This window comes from Malaclemys terrapin, chromosome 12 (assembly GCF_027887155.1).
Source record: "Malaclemys terrapin pileata isolate rMalTer1 chromosome 12, rMalTer1.hap1, whole genome shotgun sequence".
In the NCBI taxonomy this organism is placed as follows: Eukaryota; Metazoa; Chordata; order Testudines; family Emydidae; genus Malaclemys; species Malaclemys terrapin.
Genome location: NC_071516.1, coordinates 4890792 through 4909796, shown reverse-complemented (window position 1 = coordinate 4909796; position 19005 = coordinate 4890792). Strand labels below are relative to the sequence as shown.

Here is a 19005-nt window from a genome sequence, read left to right as displayed (position 1 = left end):
TCTAGCTGTTCTGCTCATCCAGTCAAGGAACGGGAACAATACCATGTGACCTATGGGCCCAATCAAAGCTAATCAACATGGCTCGAAAGTAGAATATTGAATGCATTGTGTGCAGGAAGTCACAGGGCATACTTTGTGGATCAATTATTTATTAAATCCCTGTGAATAATTATCTCTAATAACCAATACAGTTCAGAATAGCAAGCTGCTCACAGACAAGGATGCTCTTTGGGTAAGGCACTGGACTTGGGATCTCTAGTAAATTCCCAGATCTGCCACAGTCATTCCCCATTCCTCAGTTTCTCCTCTGTAAAATGAAGATAACAATGCTTCCTTTCTCCCACCGTTTGTCAGTCCTGTCTGCTTGGGCTGTAAGATCTTTGGAGCGAGGACTGCCTCAGGCTGTGTGTACAGCGCCTAGCACCATAAGGCCCTGATGTTGGTTGGGGCTTCCGGACACTGCTGGGCTACAAATCATAACAATTAAGAAACACACCTCAAACAGACACAGTGGCTAAATGAGCTGACCTAATGATTCCCTCTGTTCAGCTCCAAATGCCAGAGAATGCAGAGTCCAGGCTGTAATTCCTCCTTTGATCTGGAGACTGATTAACCCTCGTGTCTGTGCTCACGACCAAGCCACACGTCGGAGAGTCTCGGCACGTTACCCCGTCTCCCAGAACAAACCACACACACTGTCCTGACCTGCACCAGGAGTCCCATGAAAGTCACCTTGCCACCTCTTAAAATTCTGCACAACCTCTCTGTGCCTGGTAGCCCTGGCCTAGACTTCAACGGCAACTCCGTGCATGGAGAGCTTGCAGGAGCTGGTTGCTTTGCAGTTGATTCCGCAGCCCAGCGTCTTTGGAGGCAGAACACCTGAAATGTCTCCTTCCTTCCCATGACACCGCAGTAGAATGTCACCCTGTATCTGGCACATTGGGCAGCACGGTGGGAATGTTTGCCTGGAATAATGTGCATGGTGCAATATGATAATAATAATCCCTAGCTCTTCTGTGTATACACACACACACACACCTACCTATCTTATAGAACTGGAAGGTCATTGAGTCCAGCCCCCCTGCCTTCACTAGCAGGACCAAGTACTGATTTTGCCCCAGATCCCTAAGTGGCCCTCTCAAGGATTGAACTCACAACCCTGAGTTTAGCAGGCACAATGCTCAAACCACTGAGCTGTCCCTCCCCCCACTCCTATAGTGCATTTCACCGGTAGTTCTCAAAGCACTGGATAAAGAAGGCCGTTGTCATTGTCATCTCTGGAGAAACAGACACACAGTGAGGGAAAGTGACTTGCCCAGGGTCACCCAGCGGGCCAATAGCAGAGTTGGGACTAGACCTCTTGAATCCCAGTCTCATGCTCTCGCCACGAGGCCCATGCAGCAGCAAGGGCAGGTGCCTACACGCAAGCTGAATTCCAAATGATTCTGGTCCCTAGACCTTTGCCGTTACTTGGGATGGGACTTGGGTTGAGGCCTTAGCACGTGATGAACAGACCAATGAACATTCTTTTCGCGTAACTGCGGGGGAGCTGTGGCAGCTCAGATGGGCCAGTTGGGTTTGCTGAGCTGTGTGTCTATTGGTGTGTAATTAGGGCCAGCATCGTGTAGATTCTTGTTAATCGAGTTAAGGCAAACTGATGCAAAAAAAAGGAATTTTGTAGGAAGTTCTGAGGTGAAACGTCCGATCTGTTTAATTGTTTGGGGAGGAGGGATAGCTCAGTGGCTTGAGCATTGGTTGGCTAAACCCAGGGTTGTGAGTTCAATCCTTGAGGGGGCCATTTAGGGATTTGGGGCAAAAATCTGCCAGGGACAGTACTTGGTCCGCCTGTGAAGGCAGAGGACTGGACTCAATGACCTTTCAAGGTCCCGTCCAGCTCTATGAGATAGGTATATCTCCATATTAACTGAAGAACAAACCAGAGCTGACTTGGCAGTTCCTTAGCTGTGCCGCTGGACTGAATGAATGAGCGTAATTGGTTGCACCTTCAACATATGCACATCCTGCAGAGGATGGGAAACTGCCTCGCTGCTACGTGGGGACGCTTTGTCAGAGGGAGCCCCAGCAGCCAGCCTCCCTCCCTCCCCCTCCCGCAGCTCTGGGGAAGCTGCTGGTGTGTGGAGCTCCGAGGCTGTGTGGGGATGGGGCTAGGTGGGCTCAGGGAGAGGGCTGCTGTCCTTGGCATCTGGCCCCTTCAGATCCAGGGGGTTTCCCCATATCAGGTAACGCTGAGCCTTTGTGACCTTCCCCTCCCTGCTCTGAACCTCTCCCTCCCACCGGAAGGAGGCCACTCAGGCACCATGGGAGCAAGACTCTGATGGGAGCCCTGCTGCCGCAGAATAAGGGGGAATGTGGCACCTCCCCACAAATGCCCCACTCCTCACAGGTGCCCCAGCTTCTACAGGCTGGTTGGGGACCCGAGCAGGCAGCAGTTAGGCATGGAGGGGTATTGAGTATTTAGAGATGGAGGTGGGAGACTGGTGTTTGTGCCAGGAGCCAGGGGACAAGACACATGGGTGCTGTGGTGTTTGGGGATCACAGAGCATCCCTTCCTCTCCTGAACATGTGCCCCATCTTTGGCTTGGCCGGTTTGGACTGTAAGTTCTGGGGGGAAGGGAGCATGGGTTCTGTAAAGGACCATCTGCATTTACAGGGCTATACCGATGTTTAATTTCACAGCAATGCAGACTTGCAGAGTATGAATAATAACTGCAAAAGCACGTCTGAATTTTTAGGTGCTTGTAGTTAAAGGTCTCTAGGCAAGAGTGCGGCCTAGTGGGTAGAACACTGGACTGGGACTCAGGAGCGATGCACGTTCTCGTCCTGGCTCTGCAACTGGCCTGCTGGGTGACCTTAGGCAAATCACCTCACCCCTCTGTGCCTCAGTTTCCCCATCTGTAAAATGGGGCTAATGATGCCTCCTTTGTAAAGAGCTTTGAGATCTACTGAAGATAAGAGCTAGGGGCTGTTATTTACAAAACTGTGATGTGCACAGTGGGTCTGATTCTGGTATCACTCCAGTGACTTCAGTGGACTCCTGGTGTAGATGTGTGTAATTGAGGGTAGAGTTGGGTCCAATAAGTACAAAGGAGCAGCTTGCCCAAGTAAACCCAAGAGCAAAACAAATACCTAAGCATAAGTAAATAGTAAATACAAACAAGCAACCCTACAATAAACAACACAAACCAGGAAACATTTGGAGTGTGATGTCCATCGAGAGAACAAAATATTTGCCCCTTAGCTGATGGCACAGAATCACAGTGTCCGTTCAGGTGCTTTGTACCTTGCCTCAGTGTCTGTTAATTGTTTGGCAGCATGGCTCTTATGGGCTAGCCTGAGAGTGTCTGTGTCCAGGTGTGTGTGTGGTGGGATAACGTTATATCTGTCTTAAAAATGGCAAAGCCCTTGTGATTCGTGCGTGTCAGCTCTGTGGGACATCAAAATACCCTCCTGAGAGAGAAAAGTATAAAGTTGTTGATGTGTAGTCATTAACGTATATGCACTGAAGGATCTGTGCTCACGTGAAGATCCCTGTTAGAGGCACAGTAGCTTTTGGAAGAAGTTCCCGGATCTGGGCTATTTCTTCTCCCACTTTCAAAAACACACACACACCTTCTAATAACAGTGCCTAGCCTCATCAGAACAAACACACACACACCCACACATACATACACACACACACCCCTTCTAATAACAGTACCTAGCCTCATCAGAGCACTCTACAAACATTAGCTAATCAATCCTCCCCCTGCTCCTGGACAGTGGATAAATATTAGCATCCTTGTCTTGTAGCTTGGGAAATTGAGAGTTTAAATAACTTTCCCATGGCCACACAGTAGGGGTGAGTTGGCCACAGAGCCAGGCAGGTTGGGCTCTGTGCATAGGCCTATTTTGCAGAGGTCTCCCAGGGGGTACATCAACTCATCTAGATATTTGCCTAGTTTTACAACAGGCTACATAAAAAGCACTAGGAAAGTCAGTACAAACTAAAATTCCATACAGACAATGACTTGTTTATACTGCTCTATATACGACACACCGAAATGTAAGTACGATATTCATATTCCAGTCGATTTATTTATAATTATATGGTAAAAAAGAGAAAGTCTGCAATTGTTCAGTACTAGTGTGCTGTGACACTTTTGTATTTTTATGTCTGATTTTGTAAGCAAGGAGCTTTGAAATTAGGTGGAACTTGGAGGTACACAAGACAAATCAGACTCATGAAAGGGGGACAGTCATCTGGAAAGGTTGAGAGCCCGAGTTACAGCACTTGGCCATGTCTGTGTGTTATGGAATTGCCGTTTCAACCCTGCACAGCCCATTTATTTGAACTGAGGACCGACCATGCAACCTTTATTCACCTGAGTAAAAAAGGCAGGGTCAAGCCCTCGGGTCCTCAGGGAGATTAATCTGGCCTTCTCACTCAGCTCCCAATCGGAAATTGACTTGTGCATTAGAGGAACAAACTGCCAATGTAAACAGATGAGCCAAATTCATCCCTCGTTCAGCCCCATTGATTTCAGCTGAATGACACCAGGGATGGATTTGGCATAGTCTGTTTAATCATCCTTTACAACAGAGGCTGGGCTAATGGGAAAGAGCTATGCTTCAATTGATTCCCATCTACTTTGTCTCCACAATGCGCTAATTATAGAGACGCTGCTTGCCTCTCCAGGCCAGCCCTTAGATCCACCTGCCCCCTGCTGCCCTAAAATCACCAGTTCCTCAACACTAGCAGATTCATTACATACCTTCAGAGGCTTCCAAGCTATAAAAGCCATAAGGACCTCTGCCGCTAATGACTTCCGGAGGACCCCGTCGTCTCTGCTGCATGGGTGGCCTAGTGGATAGAAGTCTGCACCATGTGTTCGTGCCACTTGTTTTAACCCCTCCCTCCCTCCATTCATTTTATTGTGATGTTTTTACAGCGTGTTTGAAAATACTCCCCCTCGGGCTGGAATTGTAACAGCCAGCAATCCCAAAGACTCTTCCTGCCACCATTGAAGTTGATGGAGTTTTGCTGTCGGCTTCCACGGAAGCGAGATCGGGCTTTTCGGGATCATGTTTGATGTTCATTATTTACAGAGAAGCCAAACTGAATTATTAATCCGGGGGATCTAGATAACGTTAACAATTCTCAGTTTAGACGAGGTTGCCATTCATAACGAAAATTGGAAATTTATCACAGGATCTGTTCATTAAAACTCACTTTTTTTTTCTTTTGTTGTCTTCTCACGAAAGCAGAGAAATAAGCAAAGAAGAAAAAGCCGTTTGTTCGTTGTTTCTCTGTAGGAATCCAGCCCGTCATTTCGAATAAAGTCTTTGCTCTTGTATGCGTAGAGGAAACGGGTTTATAATGAAAGCAGCCCCTCAACCATATCTATAGTATCACTCAACCATAAAACAAATATTTGCAAATATACCCCGCTTCTTTTTTAAATGAGAACATTTAGTCCTGTTTAATATTTTTTCCACCCTAGATGCCTTTCTTGCTTGTAGCGTGTGCTTTCTCCGAGGCAGAAGGTTGGTGTGTTTTTAACATGTCTTCTGCTCGTTCTAGAGATGGCGGATCCATATTCCTTCAGAGGTGGAAGGAGAGCTGCAGGGTCCAGCAAAACCAGCGCAAGCAAAGAAGGCAGTAGGACAGAGATGAGGGTAAATCCGACCCCTGAGCCCCCCAAGCTGGGTAAGAAATTGGGTTTTCTTTTCTCAAAGCAAAGGGGGTGGAGGAGACAGGGCATAGGGTAGGTCTTGGAACCGTCACCTTCCAAACCAAGGGGAAGGGGACATACCTTTCAGCCTGCCAAAGCCTGCGTGTGAAGCAAAGACCCAGACTGAGGGACACACATTTTACATGCAGACCTGGGAAAATGCTAGAGGATTCGGTTAGGTAGCGTGACCCGTTCTGCTGCCTCAGTTTCATCTCAGCTGAGTCAAGGGAAAGGGGGTGGGTCAGCTTTTGTGGCCTGCATCATGCGGGAGGTCAGACTAGATGATCATATTGGTCCCTTCTGACCTTAAAGTCTATGAGTCTATGAGTCTACTGCTGATGTAAATGCTTTTCTGCAGTAAAGCGAGGGGTCCCTAGATCTGTATAGAACGTAGGGAAATTGGGGCTGGAAGTGAATGATGTGGCTTGAAACGAGGGGCAGTTGAACGGTAGGGAAGCAGACCTCCTGAATGCTGTCTGTCTATCTAGTCTATTGCGCCTTGGGTCTCATTTGTCACCCGCCCAGAATGCTGGGTTTGTGAATGTGTGAGGCCAGTGGGATTTGTTTGCTAAAGGTTGTCATTCCGGTGCAAGTTGATTTTCTATCCAGGGACCTATAAACCTGCCATAAGTTTGAGTTACTTTGCTGCAGCTTGCCATCTTGGGCCGAATGCCCTGGCTGGGCAAGACCCAGTCAGGAAGCTCATCCTCCCCATTAAGTGACCTTTCATCAGCACGGCGTGACTCACATGGCCTCCGCCATCCATCAACATAAGGGACGTCTCTGTCATCCCCACAGTGCAGCTCATTCGGATGGCCAGGACCGTGCCTCTAGGCAGTCTGGATACCGCACTCTCGTTTATGTGAATTCTTGGTCCTGATGGCGAGTAATTTTTTATTATTATTTATTTATTTGTAATGAGATTTGTCACATGGATAGTTTGTGCCGTCCACAGAAGAGCCTGAAACTCTCCTCCCCCGGCTGGCAGAATGGAGCGGCGCATTCGCTGATGTCCCCGTCTCTTTCCAGGAATGGCTGTTAGAAAGTTCAGCCAACTGGGTGATCTACTGGGCTGAAGTTTGTTGGTGCTTTTGCTCCATGTTGAGAATGCAGGTGCCCGAAGATGGCTCTTTTTTCCTAGTGGAAGTCGTTGTTGGCTAATCTGGCTTTGTTCTGTGGGCCACGGTGGCGATGCACAGAATGGGGACTTTGCCTGTGCTGATGGCTGGTGGAGGCCCCATGAATCATGTGGCGATGATGAACAGTCACTCATTGAGGAAGTTCCCTCTGAAGCACCTGGCATTGGCCACTGTCGGAAGACAAGATGCTGGACCTTTGGTCTGACCCAGGATGGCCGTTCTTATGTTGGAAAACTGGCTGCTTACATGAAGTTGGCTCTTTCCAGTGATTTTAGGTGCCCAATTTGAGACACTTTAAAGGGCCCTAGGATGGGTACTCATCACATTATGAAAATCAGGCCCCTTTAAGATGTCTCAAGTTGGGCCCCAAAATAAATGGTCACTTGGTAAAATCTTGGCCTAAGTGTTACTTTTCCTTGTAGGCAATTGCCGTAGTTGCTACAGGGATGTTATTAAATCACCGGTGGGACGGGAGGTGACTCACGTGCAGGGGAGTGTTCACGAGACACTCTCTGGATTAAACAGGGGTCCAGGCTCTGAAAAAGTTTGAGAACTCTTCTTAAACTGAGATGAAAGGCACCTTTGGGGCAAAGAATGAGACATTCCATTCCACAGGTCAGCATCCATCCCACCCCAAAACTAGGTGTCAGAGACGCTCCGACGGGCAGCCCAATTGTCTGAGCACTCACAAGTGCTTGTAGCTGCAGCGAGGTAGAAAATAATTAATTATGGACATATAATTGCTATCCGAGTGGTGTTACTCAGAGCTAAGTAGAGTGAACTAAATCTGTCTAAAGGCTTTTTTGGTTTTTGCTGTATCAGCTCTTGTCAGTGTCTTTAAAATAAAATAAAAACACCCTCCATTTTTAATTCCTCAACTTCCTGGTTTAAATGAATGTGACGGAGCGAAAACTTTTGATTATTCCCGCTGGTGGGAGAGTTCTGTGGGGTGTTAGTTCCTAACAAGGTTAATTTCGCAGGTGTGAAATTAAGCTTTGTGCAGATCCAGGGAGAAGTTGCCTCTGCAGTAATAAGCTTTGCTGGTGCTCTCTGGCTTGCAGTCGTTCCAAAGCCCTGTGCCCAGCCTGTCTGTTCTGGGATCCGTTTCAAGGAGAGCATGGTTTTCATGCTGTGGCTTTGGTCTTGACCATGAGGGGCTTTGGATACCTAGAGAATCTGCACAGAATTCCATGTGCCTTAAAGGTACAGGGTTTGACCCTGTCTCTCAACTTTTTAGAAGATGTACACTTTGCATTTCTCTGCACAGCTGCGGGAATGGAGGAGCAAGGCACCTCCCTTGTACATGACTATAAACAATCTGGGTTTAACACCAGCAGCGCTGAGCTGTGCACGGCATGCCAATACAGTACATAATCCTGCCACACTAACCACAGCTGGCCTCCCTGCAGCTGTGCTGTGGAGCTAGCAGGTGGTGCAGATGGGTAGCTGTGAGCCCAGATGTTGGGGAAAAAAGCAATATATTTTCTATTCCTCTGGACTAGGCCTCCAATTGCTCCCTCTTCTTCATCCCTGACGAAGAAGCAATTTGCATCTCTGCCAGTGCTGGAAATGGATGAACAAGGAATTAAATTAAAAAAAAAAAAAAAGTTTTTAAAGTCTTTAAAAGTTTTTAAAAATATAGAGAGGATGAACTTCACCAACCATTCCAAACATGCCAGGCTCCCCACTGGCCTGCTTCTTTTCTTGGGGAACTACATAGAAAAACAGGGGCACGCTGTTCTTGCTGCGTTGGAATATTTTGAACTGGCAGAGTGTTTCGGAGGGACAAAGTGGAAAAGTAAGAGATATTTTTCAGAAAGGACTGTCCCTCCTGACAGGGGAGAACAGTGAAGTTGCAGGGTTGCCAACTCTTGCTGTTTTACTGTGAGTCTTGCAATATTGGGTGTTGGTCTTAAAGTCCCAGCTCCTGGAGTCATGTGAGAAGCTCAGCTTTCACTTACAATAAAGTGAAGTTTCTAGCCCTCATGGTTGCATAGAAAATCTTGAAACTATTACCTGTGTGCACCTTACAGTCTCAGAATCCAGGAGGCAAAGAAAAATATGTAACCAACAAACAGAATTTCTAATAAGTGGAAAACTCTTAACAGAACTTTGATAATGGTTTTGAAAGGGGACCTGCAAACCTTACTCCAGAACTGTACTGGAGCAATGAGGTTTCCTTACGGGGGGGTCAGATAGGTGGCTTTATAAGGCAGAGAGCTCAGCTTTCCGCAGTTATTTTATATTCCGTAAGGGTTATAACTGTGCCATAGACTAAAAGCCACATATTACACACACATCGTTCTGGATCAGCGGGACGATGGGTTCATGGCTGCCAAAGCTGAGCAGAACAGCTGGTATGACTTTAAGGAACTAGAAATAAAATACTAAACAGTCTTATTTTCTAGATGCCACTTTGCCCCAGGGTATTTGGAGCATACAGCATAAAACTTGAGAGGCAGCTTATTCTGAGGGAAAGTTTTGTAGGTAGCCAGGTAGCCTTTCAGCTAACTTGTAACAGTTGTTCCAAAAAAAGAAAAAGAAAAAAACCCACAGATCTAGCTTCTAAATTAGAGCCAGGTTCTGAGCCGGAATCTTTGACTTCTCTGGCCGTACAGCATGTGAGTTTGCAGAGTTTATTCTTGGGTTGTTTTTTGTTTGATTTTTCTGTTGGTGTTTTTTTGTAAATGTAAATTGTTCTCCACAAGCTGTTTTTGTTTCCCCTTCAGATGGAGCATTTACTAGCACTGTTTTTTTTCCTCCTTTAATTAAAACCTCCGCATCTAAGCCTGAATCTTCATTTTACTGCTTACTGTTTCTACTGGCCTATTCTGGATATTGCAGAGGGACGTCTTTTCAACCTGCTTTTGGGTTAAATTCACTCTGTGCACCACTTAAGTTGCAATTAAGCCCTCAAAGAAACGCTTAAATGGGACAGGCTTTGTCCTGCCCCTCTGGAGGGGGGATGGTTTCACTTTTTGGGGTGTGTACACTTTTTTGCACACTCCCACTAGCTCATACAAATGATAAGATTGACAAGCTCAGAACCCGTTTGTGTTTGGCTTGGAGTTGGTATGTGTCAGCGTTCTTAGTTTAGCAGCTGTGTGTCAAAAATTGTGCATGCGAGTGGTAGTGCAGGCAGAGTTGCGCATGCACACAAAGAGGTCCGGTTTTGACAATTTGGTCCCAAAGTCTTTTGAAGTTTTTATACCATGATTGTGGATATTTGCACCTTTCCAGTACAGCTGCAAATAAGGTCTAATTTAGTTACGGAAAACGTTAAGAATTTGTTTCCACTATTCATGTTGTTTCTGCTGTACACCGGGGCCTGCATTTTCAAAAGTGGCTTCTAATTTTGGATGTTTCCATTGTGGTTGCCAAATTTTTAAAAACCTGGAGGCTGGCTTTTCAGAAGGGCTGAGCACCCTCATCTCACACTGAAATCCGTAGATAAGCATGTGCCAAGCAATATGGATCATATCTAGGATCATATTTTAGCACAACTCTCACAGTAATTTTCTTAGAGCCCCAGCTCCTGGAGTCATGTTATTAAATGAGAATTGCAGCTTTCATTTAAAAAGCAAACGTAAGATTTAGACTTCATAGTTATGGACAAATGTGACCCCTTAAGTCTCAGACACCAGAAAGCAAATAACCCCCACTCCCAACCCAAAAATGTATTATTTTTAAAGTCGATCTCATAACTTTGGGGGCCCTGACTTATGATTGTTGAATGCTTGCTTTAAACTGTACCCTGTGTAGATGGAGACAGCAGGAACAGAGGGAGAATGCTAGCAGTCAAAGAAATGGGCACATGGAAAATGTAATAAAAATCACTAATATGTCCTTTAATATAACTGAAAAACAGGCATTTGCTATTTTTTGTCACTCTTAGTTGCTTCTGCCATCTTGCACTAGACCATTCCTGTACCTGACGCTATATTAAATGAAACAAAACGGTGTTTTTAACCGGAGATTCCTGAACTGGAAGTTAGACTAGAGAGAGATATTGCGATACCAGAAAGGCACAATGAGGACATGTTTTGTGGTGCATTCATACCCACCACCTCAGGCACAAGGCCAACGCCTCTAAGGTACGTATTTAAAGCCCCCTAAAACTCAATCTGCCATGTCAGCAACTGTATTGATAACAAAACCAACAGCCAGTGGTTTTGTGGGTGCATTAGCTCACCTGGACTCACACAGCCTGTTCAGTGATGACGCGAGAGAAACTCGACCAGGGCTTTAGAGTATGACTGGAGGCTCTTCTGATTCCTTGCCAGTAAATAAATACTTCAGTCGACTCCAAAAGCTCCTGTTTGCAAAATAAGCAGCACTGACCACAGATTGGAAGGATGTCAGCAAAACTGTCTCCTTTGCGGACTTTTGCACGGCCGTGCCTCTTCATCCTAGAGGATGTTCCTGGCGTGTCCTGTGTTAGGATCCCAAAATCTTCAGAGGCAGGCGAGGAGGAGAAGGAAACTGCCCCCTTCCTCTTGCAAGGAACCCCATCTGTGCTGTTAGCTAATGTGATAGGCCAGGAGAACAGCACTGGGGTAGTCTTGTCCTCCATGTTCATGAGGAATCTAAGTATGTAATTGCCCCATCCGTGGGGTATGGAGTAGACCCCTGAAAAATTTTTGATGCACCAAGAGCCCAACCGGGACACTGACAATCTGCAGCGGAAGAGGAAGGGCAGGGCTCCACCCTGCTTGGGTGACGCTGATTCTCTGCGGCATTACTCCTGTCTTATCCTAGAGTAGCTCCATTGATTTCAGTGTAAAACTGGAGTAGTGCTGGGAAGGCCGCCTGGCTGCTAGCTGGAGACCATAATGTTAGGACATAAGCAGTCATCTAGTGTTCAGCACTGTGATATGTAAGTGCACGTTGTCATGCTCCACCGTTCAGAAGGGTTCTGAGCTTCTGAGTCTGGCAGGCCCATGACAATAATCCTCCGCTGCTGAGTAGGGTTGGGCCAAACTGGAGCTTTAGCTCCGTTTTTGTTTTCAAGTGGGGTTGTATGAAATTAGAAAGGAGAGCGTCAATCCTGCTTGAAATGATAGGAAGCGACATTGGGACACTGGTGCAGGAGTCGGCAGACCCACCCAGGTCATTGGATACCAAAGGAGCTCGACCTAGTGGAATTTTCAGAGGATTCACCCTGTTGATTAAGGTTCTATTTTAAGGGTCCATTATGCTGGCTGTAATGCAGGATGCTAGTGGATATTTTATGAAAATACAGCCCTGAGGGACAGCCGCTTGGCAGATGGACTCTGCAAACCAGGGTCATTTGGGTAGGTACCTTGCTGCTGTTGATGTATTCAGCAAGTCTGATAGCGGAAAAACTGCGATAATCCAATCTGAGTTCACATGGGATGAGTTTTAGAACTGGGTGACATTTTTCGGACAAATCGTTTATTTGGTAAAAAGAAATGCAGTTTCGGCCTGACCAAAACTATTCACGAATTTGGGTCGAATGCGATGAATAGTTTTGGCTGCAAAAAATGACTTTTTTTAACGTTGAAACATTTCACGTCGATATTTTCAAAATGAAAATGTCAACTTTTCCTTTCAGAACGACGTTTCGTTTTGAAATGTAGCTCGATTTGTTTTTTAAAAAACGAAAAGGGGGAAAATAACGTGGAAAACTATACTAAAAAAATGTGGGGGGCGGGCGGGATTGTTTTGGGTCGACAGACCCAAACCATCAATTATTCATTCAGCTCCAGTGCAATTCATCCCTGGACAATGGAGCCAGAACAAGGGCTAGACATCATGATCGTCCCATTTAGGCCGGTGCTGGAACGTGCCCCGTCTGTCTGCGCGTTCCTGCATTCAGGCAGTGCCCATTAGGCACACACCCAGAACGTGCTCCCAGCTCTCCATGGAGAAGTGGAGCTTACGAGGGGGACACTGGCCACAGGGGGAGTGGGGGGGTGTTTCCCCAGGGATTGCTAGCGAGCTCCAGTAACTCAGTAATTGAGGCAGTTGCGAACCTTTTTCTTCAGCCCCCCTGTTTAGGGCAGGCTGATCCTACAAGCTGGATGTGAGCGAAGGCCCCGGAGGTGGGTCTTGGGAAGCGCCGCCAGGAGCTAGAGACGAGGTCGCTGTAAATAGGGCTCTGAAAAGACCCCAAGAGTGAGCTGGACTCCCGCTGGGACCAGTAAGGATTGCCTGGGAGTGAGGGCTCATGTAGGGAACCGAGGGGCAAGAGCCTCAAAGCTGCTACGGCTTGAGACCAGGCTAAGGGTCGGCCGAGTACAAGGCCCTCAGGATAGGATGTAAGCACTTCACAGGCTGCATGCTGGCCCCCCAGGAGAGGGGTGAACTTCCCCCCTAAACAGCCTCACAGAGATGATGTGCGGCATGTAGTCTCTCTTTAGGCTCCATCCTTTTCCTCCATCGTCTGTTCCTTCTTCCTGGCCTCACTGCCTCACCTCCAGTCTCTGCAACTCAGCTCCATAGCCATAACCCGTCACGCTCCCCTACCCGTGCCATCTCCTCCTAACTCTCACTTCCTCTGCCATAACGCTTCCACTCTAAGCACACCTGTAATCGCTACGTCGCTGTCCATTGCTGGGAGCCACTGTGCAGGCAGAGTGGGAGTGCAGCGGAGCTCTAAAGCATTAAGGTGGGGTGGGACAATTCCTATGTTTTCCAGCCTGGCTCGGGCTACTCAGTCCTGTTGTTGGATCTTTGCCCCCGGTTTCCTTCCCTGGTCATCAGGGTTTGGCCCCTTTTTCCAGCCCAAGCCTGTTTATTGTTGAAGACAAAAAGAAACGGATGAGTAGGGCCGGGATTTCAGGAGCACTCCACTTTGGCCCGGCTCTGCTCCCGCTGAAGTCAATGGGTTAAACGGGAGCAGAGCGAACCCAGAGCTGAGCGTTTTGAAATTCCCGCCCTTGGAGTTCGGCTGCTGGCGTGCACTGAGGTTGACTCTAACCCTGGCTTAGATCCAGGCTGAATCGTGGTGGTGTGAAGTTTGGACAGTCACGTAGGGTGACCAGACAGCAAGTGTGAACAATCGGGACAGGAGGTGGGGGGTAAAAGGTACCTGCATAAGAAAAAGCCCCAAAAATCGGGACTGTCCTTATAAAATCAGGACATCTGGTCACCCTACAGTCACGGCACAGTCAGGAGGGAGGGTTAGGAAATGTGGACTATCTGTGCCTGTTAATAGGCAGGAGGAGTCTAGTGCAACGACAGAAATCAAGGTCTCGACTTGCTGGCTGGGTAGCTGTGGGCCACATGTTCTGTGTTTGTTTGCAGGAAATGCAACCAGCGACAAAACAGAAGGCAAGAAGAAAGGGAGACCTAAGGCAGAAAACCAGGTGCTGAAAGACATTCCTGTAAGAATCCAAATCCATTGGTGCCCTGATCTCCCACTTCCCCCGTCTCTCTCTGTCTGAGTCTCTCCTTCCCGTTCTCTCTTCCTCATCCTGTCCAGCCCCCTGCAAAGTCGTTAGTAAAAAGCCCAACCCAACCCCTCAGGGTCTGAGGTGGGGCAGAGCGAGCACCAGGTGCCCAGGTGGTGTTCCTGATCAGCCAGTTTAATTCCACTGACTGCGAAGGAATCTGGGGGAGATGCTGTTACAGAGCCCGTGTGTGCGTCTGCCAGGGAGAAGGGGAGCGAGAACAGCCAGCCTCATTCAAAGCAACTCCCTCTTCCAGCATGAGGCTGCTTTGCAGTCTGGCTTAGCAGTTCAGGCACCAGTCTGAGTCCTTCCGGCAGCCCTTCGAGCTAGGGGAGACGTCACTCAAGCTCTGTGATCGTGGACGGTGCGATGTGGGACTGACCTGCAGGGTGCTGGGTGCCCGCTGGACTCAGCACCTCTCAGGACAGGACCTAGGGAGGCTGGTTTTAAAAACCAGACAGCGCAAGTGTTTGTTGACACAGATCAGCCATCGAGCTGCTCCTTTGGAAGCGTTTTTGCTCAGGCTGGCCCTGCTGTCACATGTGCTGATGAAGCTGTGTTGGCGCACACATCTGTCTGCACAGCTGGGTGCGTCCCCTTTGAACAATTTGATGCCAAGTGTGATGTGCTTACGGGAGTGACATGGGTGAAAGGATGATGTGAGCTAAGGTTTATTTATGGGGATTATCTATAAAGTACGGCTTAACAACTGACATGATCCACAGTGTGGTTTCTTCAGTAGGGTGGCCAAAGGGAGTGGTGTTTGATGGGTGGGATTGGAAGAACTCATTGGCATTACGTGAAAAATAGAGGCGGTCCGGGTTCCAACAAGTGACTGGCAGGTTGGGTGCCACACTTGAGACACCTGTGTAGTTGCTCAGCGCTTTCGGAGAACTGGGCCTCTTCACGGTGTCTCCAGTTGGACACTCAGCATCGCGAGTCACTTGAATAGGCTTTTGCATGTCAAGACGGTGCTTTCCATTAGGCAGGTTAGAGATCTGGCGTATTCAGCGTGGGGGTGTCAGAGCCGGTTTAATTATCGGGTGGCGTGTAGTAAGGTGTGAGTTGTTCCCTGGGGAATTGTACAATTTAATTTCAGCCCTGTAGCGTGGACAACATACGGAGCAGGTTGTCATTAGACTAGGGTGCGGCATGATTTGATGACTAGATGAAATGTGAGGTGGTTAAATCACTGAGGCGACTTTTGGTGAGATTTACGGGGCTGGGCTAGAATGTACTTTAGTCACCTGGGAAACACAGTGAGAGATGGGCTGCTTCCCTTTTGCAAAAGGTGCAATGTATGAGTGCGTGATTGCATCCCCAGTATAAGCGAACCTGAGTGCATGTACCTGACTGAGGGTGGAAAGCAGGTGGTGACAGGTACAAGTAGTTCATTTTGAGTACATGCTGGGCCCGCCCTTCTGAAATGTTCGCCCCAGCGTGTGTTGTGTTCACGGGACGCTGGAAGGTGTGTATTCAGCTGCATGTCACCATGTCTCCCTTTCTCAGCTGCCCCTGATGAACCAGTGGAAAGATGAGTTCAAGGCCCATTCCAGGGTGAAGTGCCCCAATTCAGGCTGCTGGCTGGAGTTCCCCAGTATTTACGGCCTGAAGTACCATTATCAGCGCTGCCAAGGGGTAAGGAGGATGGAGGTTTGTGTTTCATTTTGACGATCAGTTCTTGTGTGTATAATTTTCAGTGTTCCCCTTCGCTTCCAGCACAACGCCCACGTCTGGACGATTTCTCAGCAGTAGGGCTAAACTGCCTGGGTCTCTCAGGTTTTCGCAGGCACCGTCATACTGAGTCAGTATTTTATCCCCCTCCCTCCTCGAACCGTCCGCCCGTGTGCAGTGCCATCCTGACATCTGGCTGGAAGGGAAAGCTGAGCAGTACCTGGCTGGACCTACTGCACCTCTTCCCCTCATTCATCACGTGCTCTGTCAGCTATGGGAATGGGTTTCTCCAGGATGCTTTCCATTTGATGGCGTGGTGTTAGTGAGCATGCCGGAGGTTTCATGCCCACGAAAGCTGTGTAATTGGCTGGCTTGGATTATTGGGCAGATCTCAAGAAGAACACAGAGGCTGTGTCTACACAGCAGTTTGGAATGAGCTTTCCAGCCCGGGTCGACAGTCTTGGTTCAGTGGGGCTCGTGCTAGTGCGACAACACTTGAAGCTGTGGCTTGGGCAGGAGCGCGGGCTCTGAAGGTAGGGACGAGGGTGGGCTTCAGAGCCTGGACTCTGGCCTGAGCTGCGACTTCAAAGCGCTGTCTGCACAGCTATTGTTAGAGCGCAAATGCCATGTCTGTCGACCCCCCGCGCCCGCCCGCCCGCTCGCTCCCAAATGCTGGGTAGACATAGCCCCGCGACACATGCGCTAGCAGTGCTCTAGCTAGCTTGCTAGAAGTATCAGTGAGGGTGCAGCGAGGCGGGCTACACCACGAGCTAGCAATGCGAGTGTGCACCCGGGGAACCTGGGGGGCTTATGCGGTTAAGTCTGATCTGAACTTAACCTTTTTCCTAGTGTATGTGCAAGGTAACACCGTTAGACTGATTTACCTGCCTGAGCTCTAACCTAATCAGGGCTACCACTTGACCTGTTCAATCACACACATAGGTGCTGGGACTGGGGGTGCTATTGCACCCCCAGCTTGAAGTGGTTTCCATCATATGCAGGGTTTATAGTTTGGTTCAATGGCTCTCGGCACCCCCACGATACACATTGTTCTCGCCCCCCTGACCTTGCATATACCCGAGGAAAAAGCTCACTTTGAGGTGCGGCGTAGTTAGCACGTGTTAGCTAAGCCTGACCTACACTCCACCACTTTTCCTAGTTAAGACAAAGCTCTCTTGTTCCTCAGAATATTGATGCCTTGAATATTCCTTGAAAATCTATGGAAAGGTCCCAAAATGCCTGGGTTGGTTCATTTCAATCATAGAAGTGCAGGACTGGAAGGGACCTCAACAGGTCATCTAGGCCCGTCCCCTGCACTCCAGGCTGGCAATGAATGTCAGGAGCATGACAATCAAAATGAGCTGGACCTTTTAAAACATGAAAAAATCCAAAACCTCCCCAGTGGAGCCACCGTTTGAACTATTGGGGGAAAAAATATGGTTGTGGTTAGTTTGAATGACTCAGCTGTTTAAAAAGGAAACGAAAACTTCATTTAATTAGGCTCTTCCTTATCCAGGAAGATGCTAATTTTGTTTGCCGTTGTCTTTTGTGCAAGTATCTGTGCGTGAGTGTGCAGGTACACGCCTACCTGTGTGTGCATGGTGCAGAAATTCAGGCTGAGTTACTATCCTGCAAAAGGAACTTGCTCACCTGAATTATGTGACCTCCCCTCTAAAAAGAAAACCACGTTCCTTATGGACACCCAAGGAGGGAGGGCGGTGGAGGGCAAGGTGAATGTACTTTTGGAGCAGTGTGTGAGATGTAACCAGGTCCCCACAACAAGGTAGACATACGAGTGTGAATAGCACCTGTGTGATATGTGGTCTTGAAGGTGGTTCTTTGCAGAGGGTGGGTGGGGGTTATTGTTAAAGATTGATTGATTGATGTGATGGTAGCGCCCAGTTTGTTCCAGGCACTTTACAAACAGAGGGAGGCACAATCCCTGCCATGTGCAGCTCAAAACCAGAAATAGGCTAGCGGAGGAAATACGTTGTCTTTTTTTATTATTATTGATTCAAACCCCACCCCCCAGAATTTTTTTTTCCCCTTTTTTATCTGAGCAGTTGGGATTGTGCAGAATTTCTGGGCAGGCTCCAAACAGGTGAATTTGTCGAGATTCAAAGGCAGCGAAAACTGAGCAGAAACCTTTCTGTAATCAGCAATCTCCCCTCCATTTTCTGCCCCACTTTTATGGCACTGAGGGTTGCTGTTTATTTCAGTCTCTGCCGCTGTTCTGCAGTTTATTAAGAGGCGGCGCGGGCTGTACACATGGGGGTAGGTTTGCTTTACCTGCCACGGCCTGGGTATCTTAGAGGATGGGCAGAGAACATTTTGAAGTATGGAATAACCACTCCCTGAAATGGGATTATCAAATGTATTAGCCTCTCCAGCTGTCGTGTTCCCTTCAGGTCAGATTGTGTAAGTGGAGGAATTTTGCGTGATCATGTGCAAAGCTACGTTAGTACCGGCTAAGTGCAAATCAACAGGAAACTCTGCCTCACGGAGGGCCCAGGCCAGTATCCAGCCTTAGCCCAACTGACTGGACTGTGTGCTGGGGATGTGCGAGGGAAGAAAGCTACTCCATGGCTGGTACTCCAGCCTGAGGCCACAGAAACCCCTTTGGCTGGTGCACTGCCTGCCTATGGTGGGTGGATCTGCAGTGATGTGCATTTGCCTCCTCGCCCCCAGTGCATCTCTGTGCTGGGGCCTGGAGCCCTGGCATGCATTCCCCAATGCCTGCGCTGCCTTCTCCCACCCTGTGCCACGGAGCTGCGTTGGTTCTGCTGAACCTAAGGCCCTCCATTGCTCATGGAGGTGGGCAATAGTTTCCCCCAAATATAGGGGCCAGGCCAGAGCCTGCAGTTGCCCTGTTTGAATGTACAACGGGGGAGGCAGTGCACAGGGGTCTGATTTCCCAGGAGGGACCTTTGCATACAAAGAGGCAGATCTAATACTGAATTTCTTGACACTTCCCAGTACATACGTGAGGTGAAATCCTGGCCTGGTTGGAGTCAATGAGAGTTTTGCCATTACTGTACTTTCACC

The 19005-nt window shown here is 48.3% G+C and overlaps 1 protein-coding gene across 1 annotated transcript in view; it reads left to right on the top strand.

Annotated features, from left to right (window-relative positions):
- LOC128847108 (zinc finger protein 512B-like) overlaps positions 1 to 19005 on the top strand; it is a 79120-nt gene that overhangs the window by 5925 nt on the left and 54190 nt on the right. The window contains exons 2-4 of the mRNA XM_054046447.1: positions 5582 to 5707; positions 14141 to 14220; positions 15796 to 15924. Of these exons, the coding sequence (XP_053902422.1) occupies positions 5584 to 5707; positions 14141 to 14220; positions 15796 to 15924 (333 nt within the window). The 5' untranslated portion in view covers positions 5582 to 5583. The remainder of the gene's footprint in view (positions 1 to 5581; positions 5708 to 14140; positions 14221 to 15795; positions 15925 to 19005) is intronic.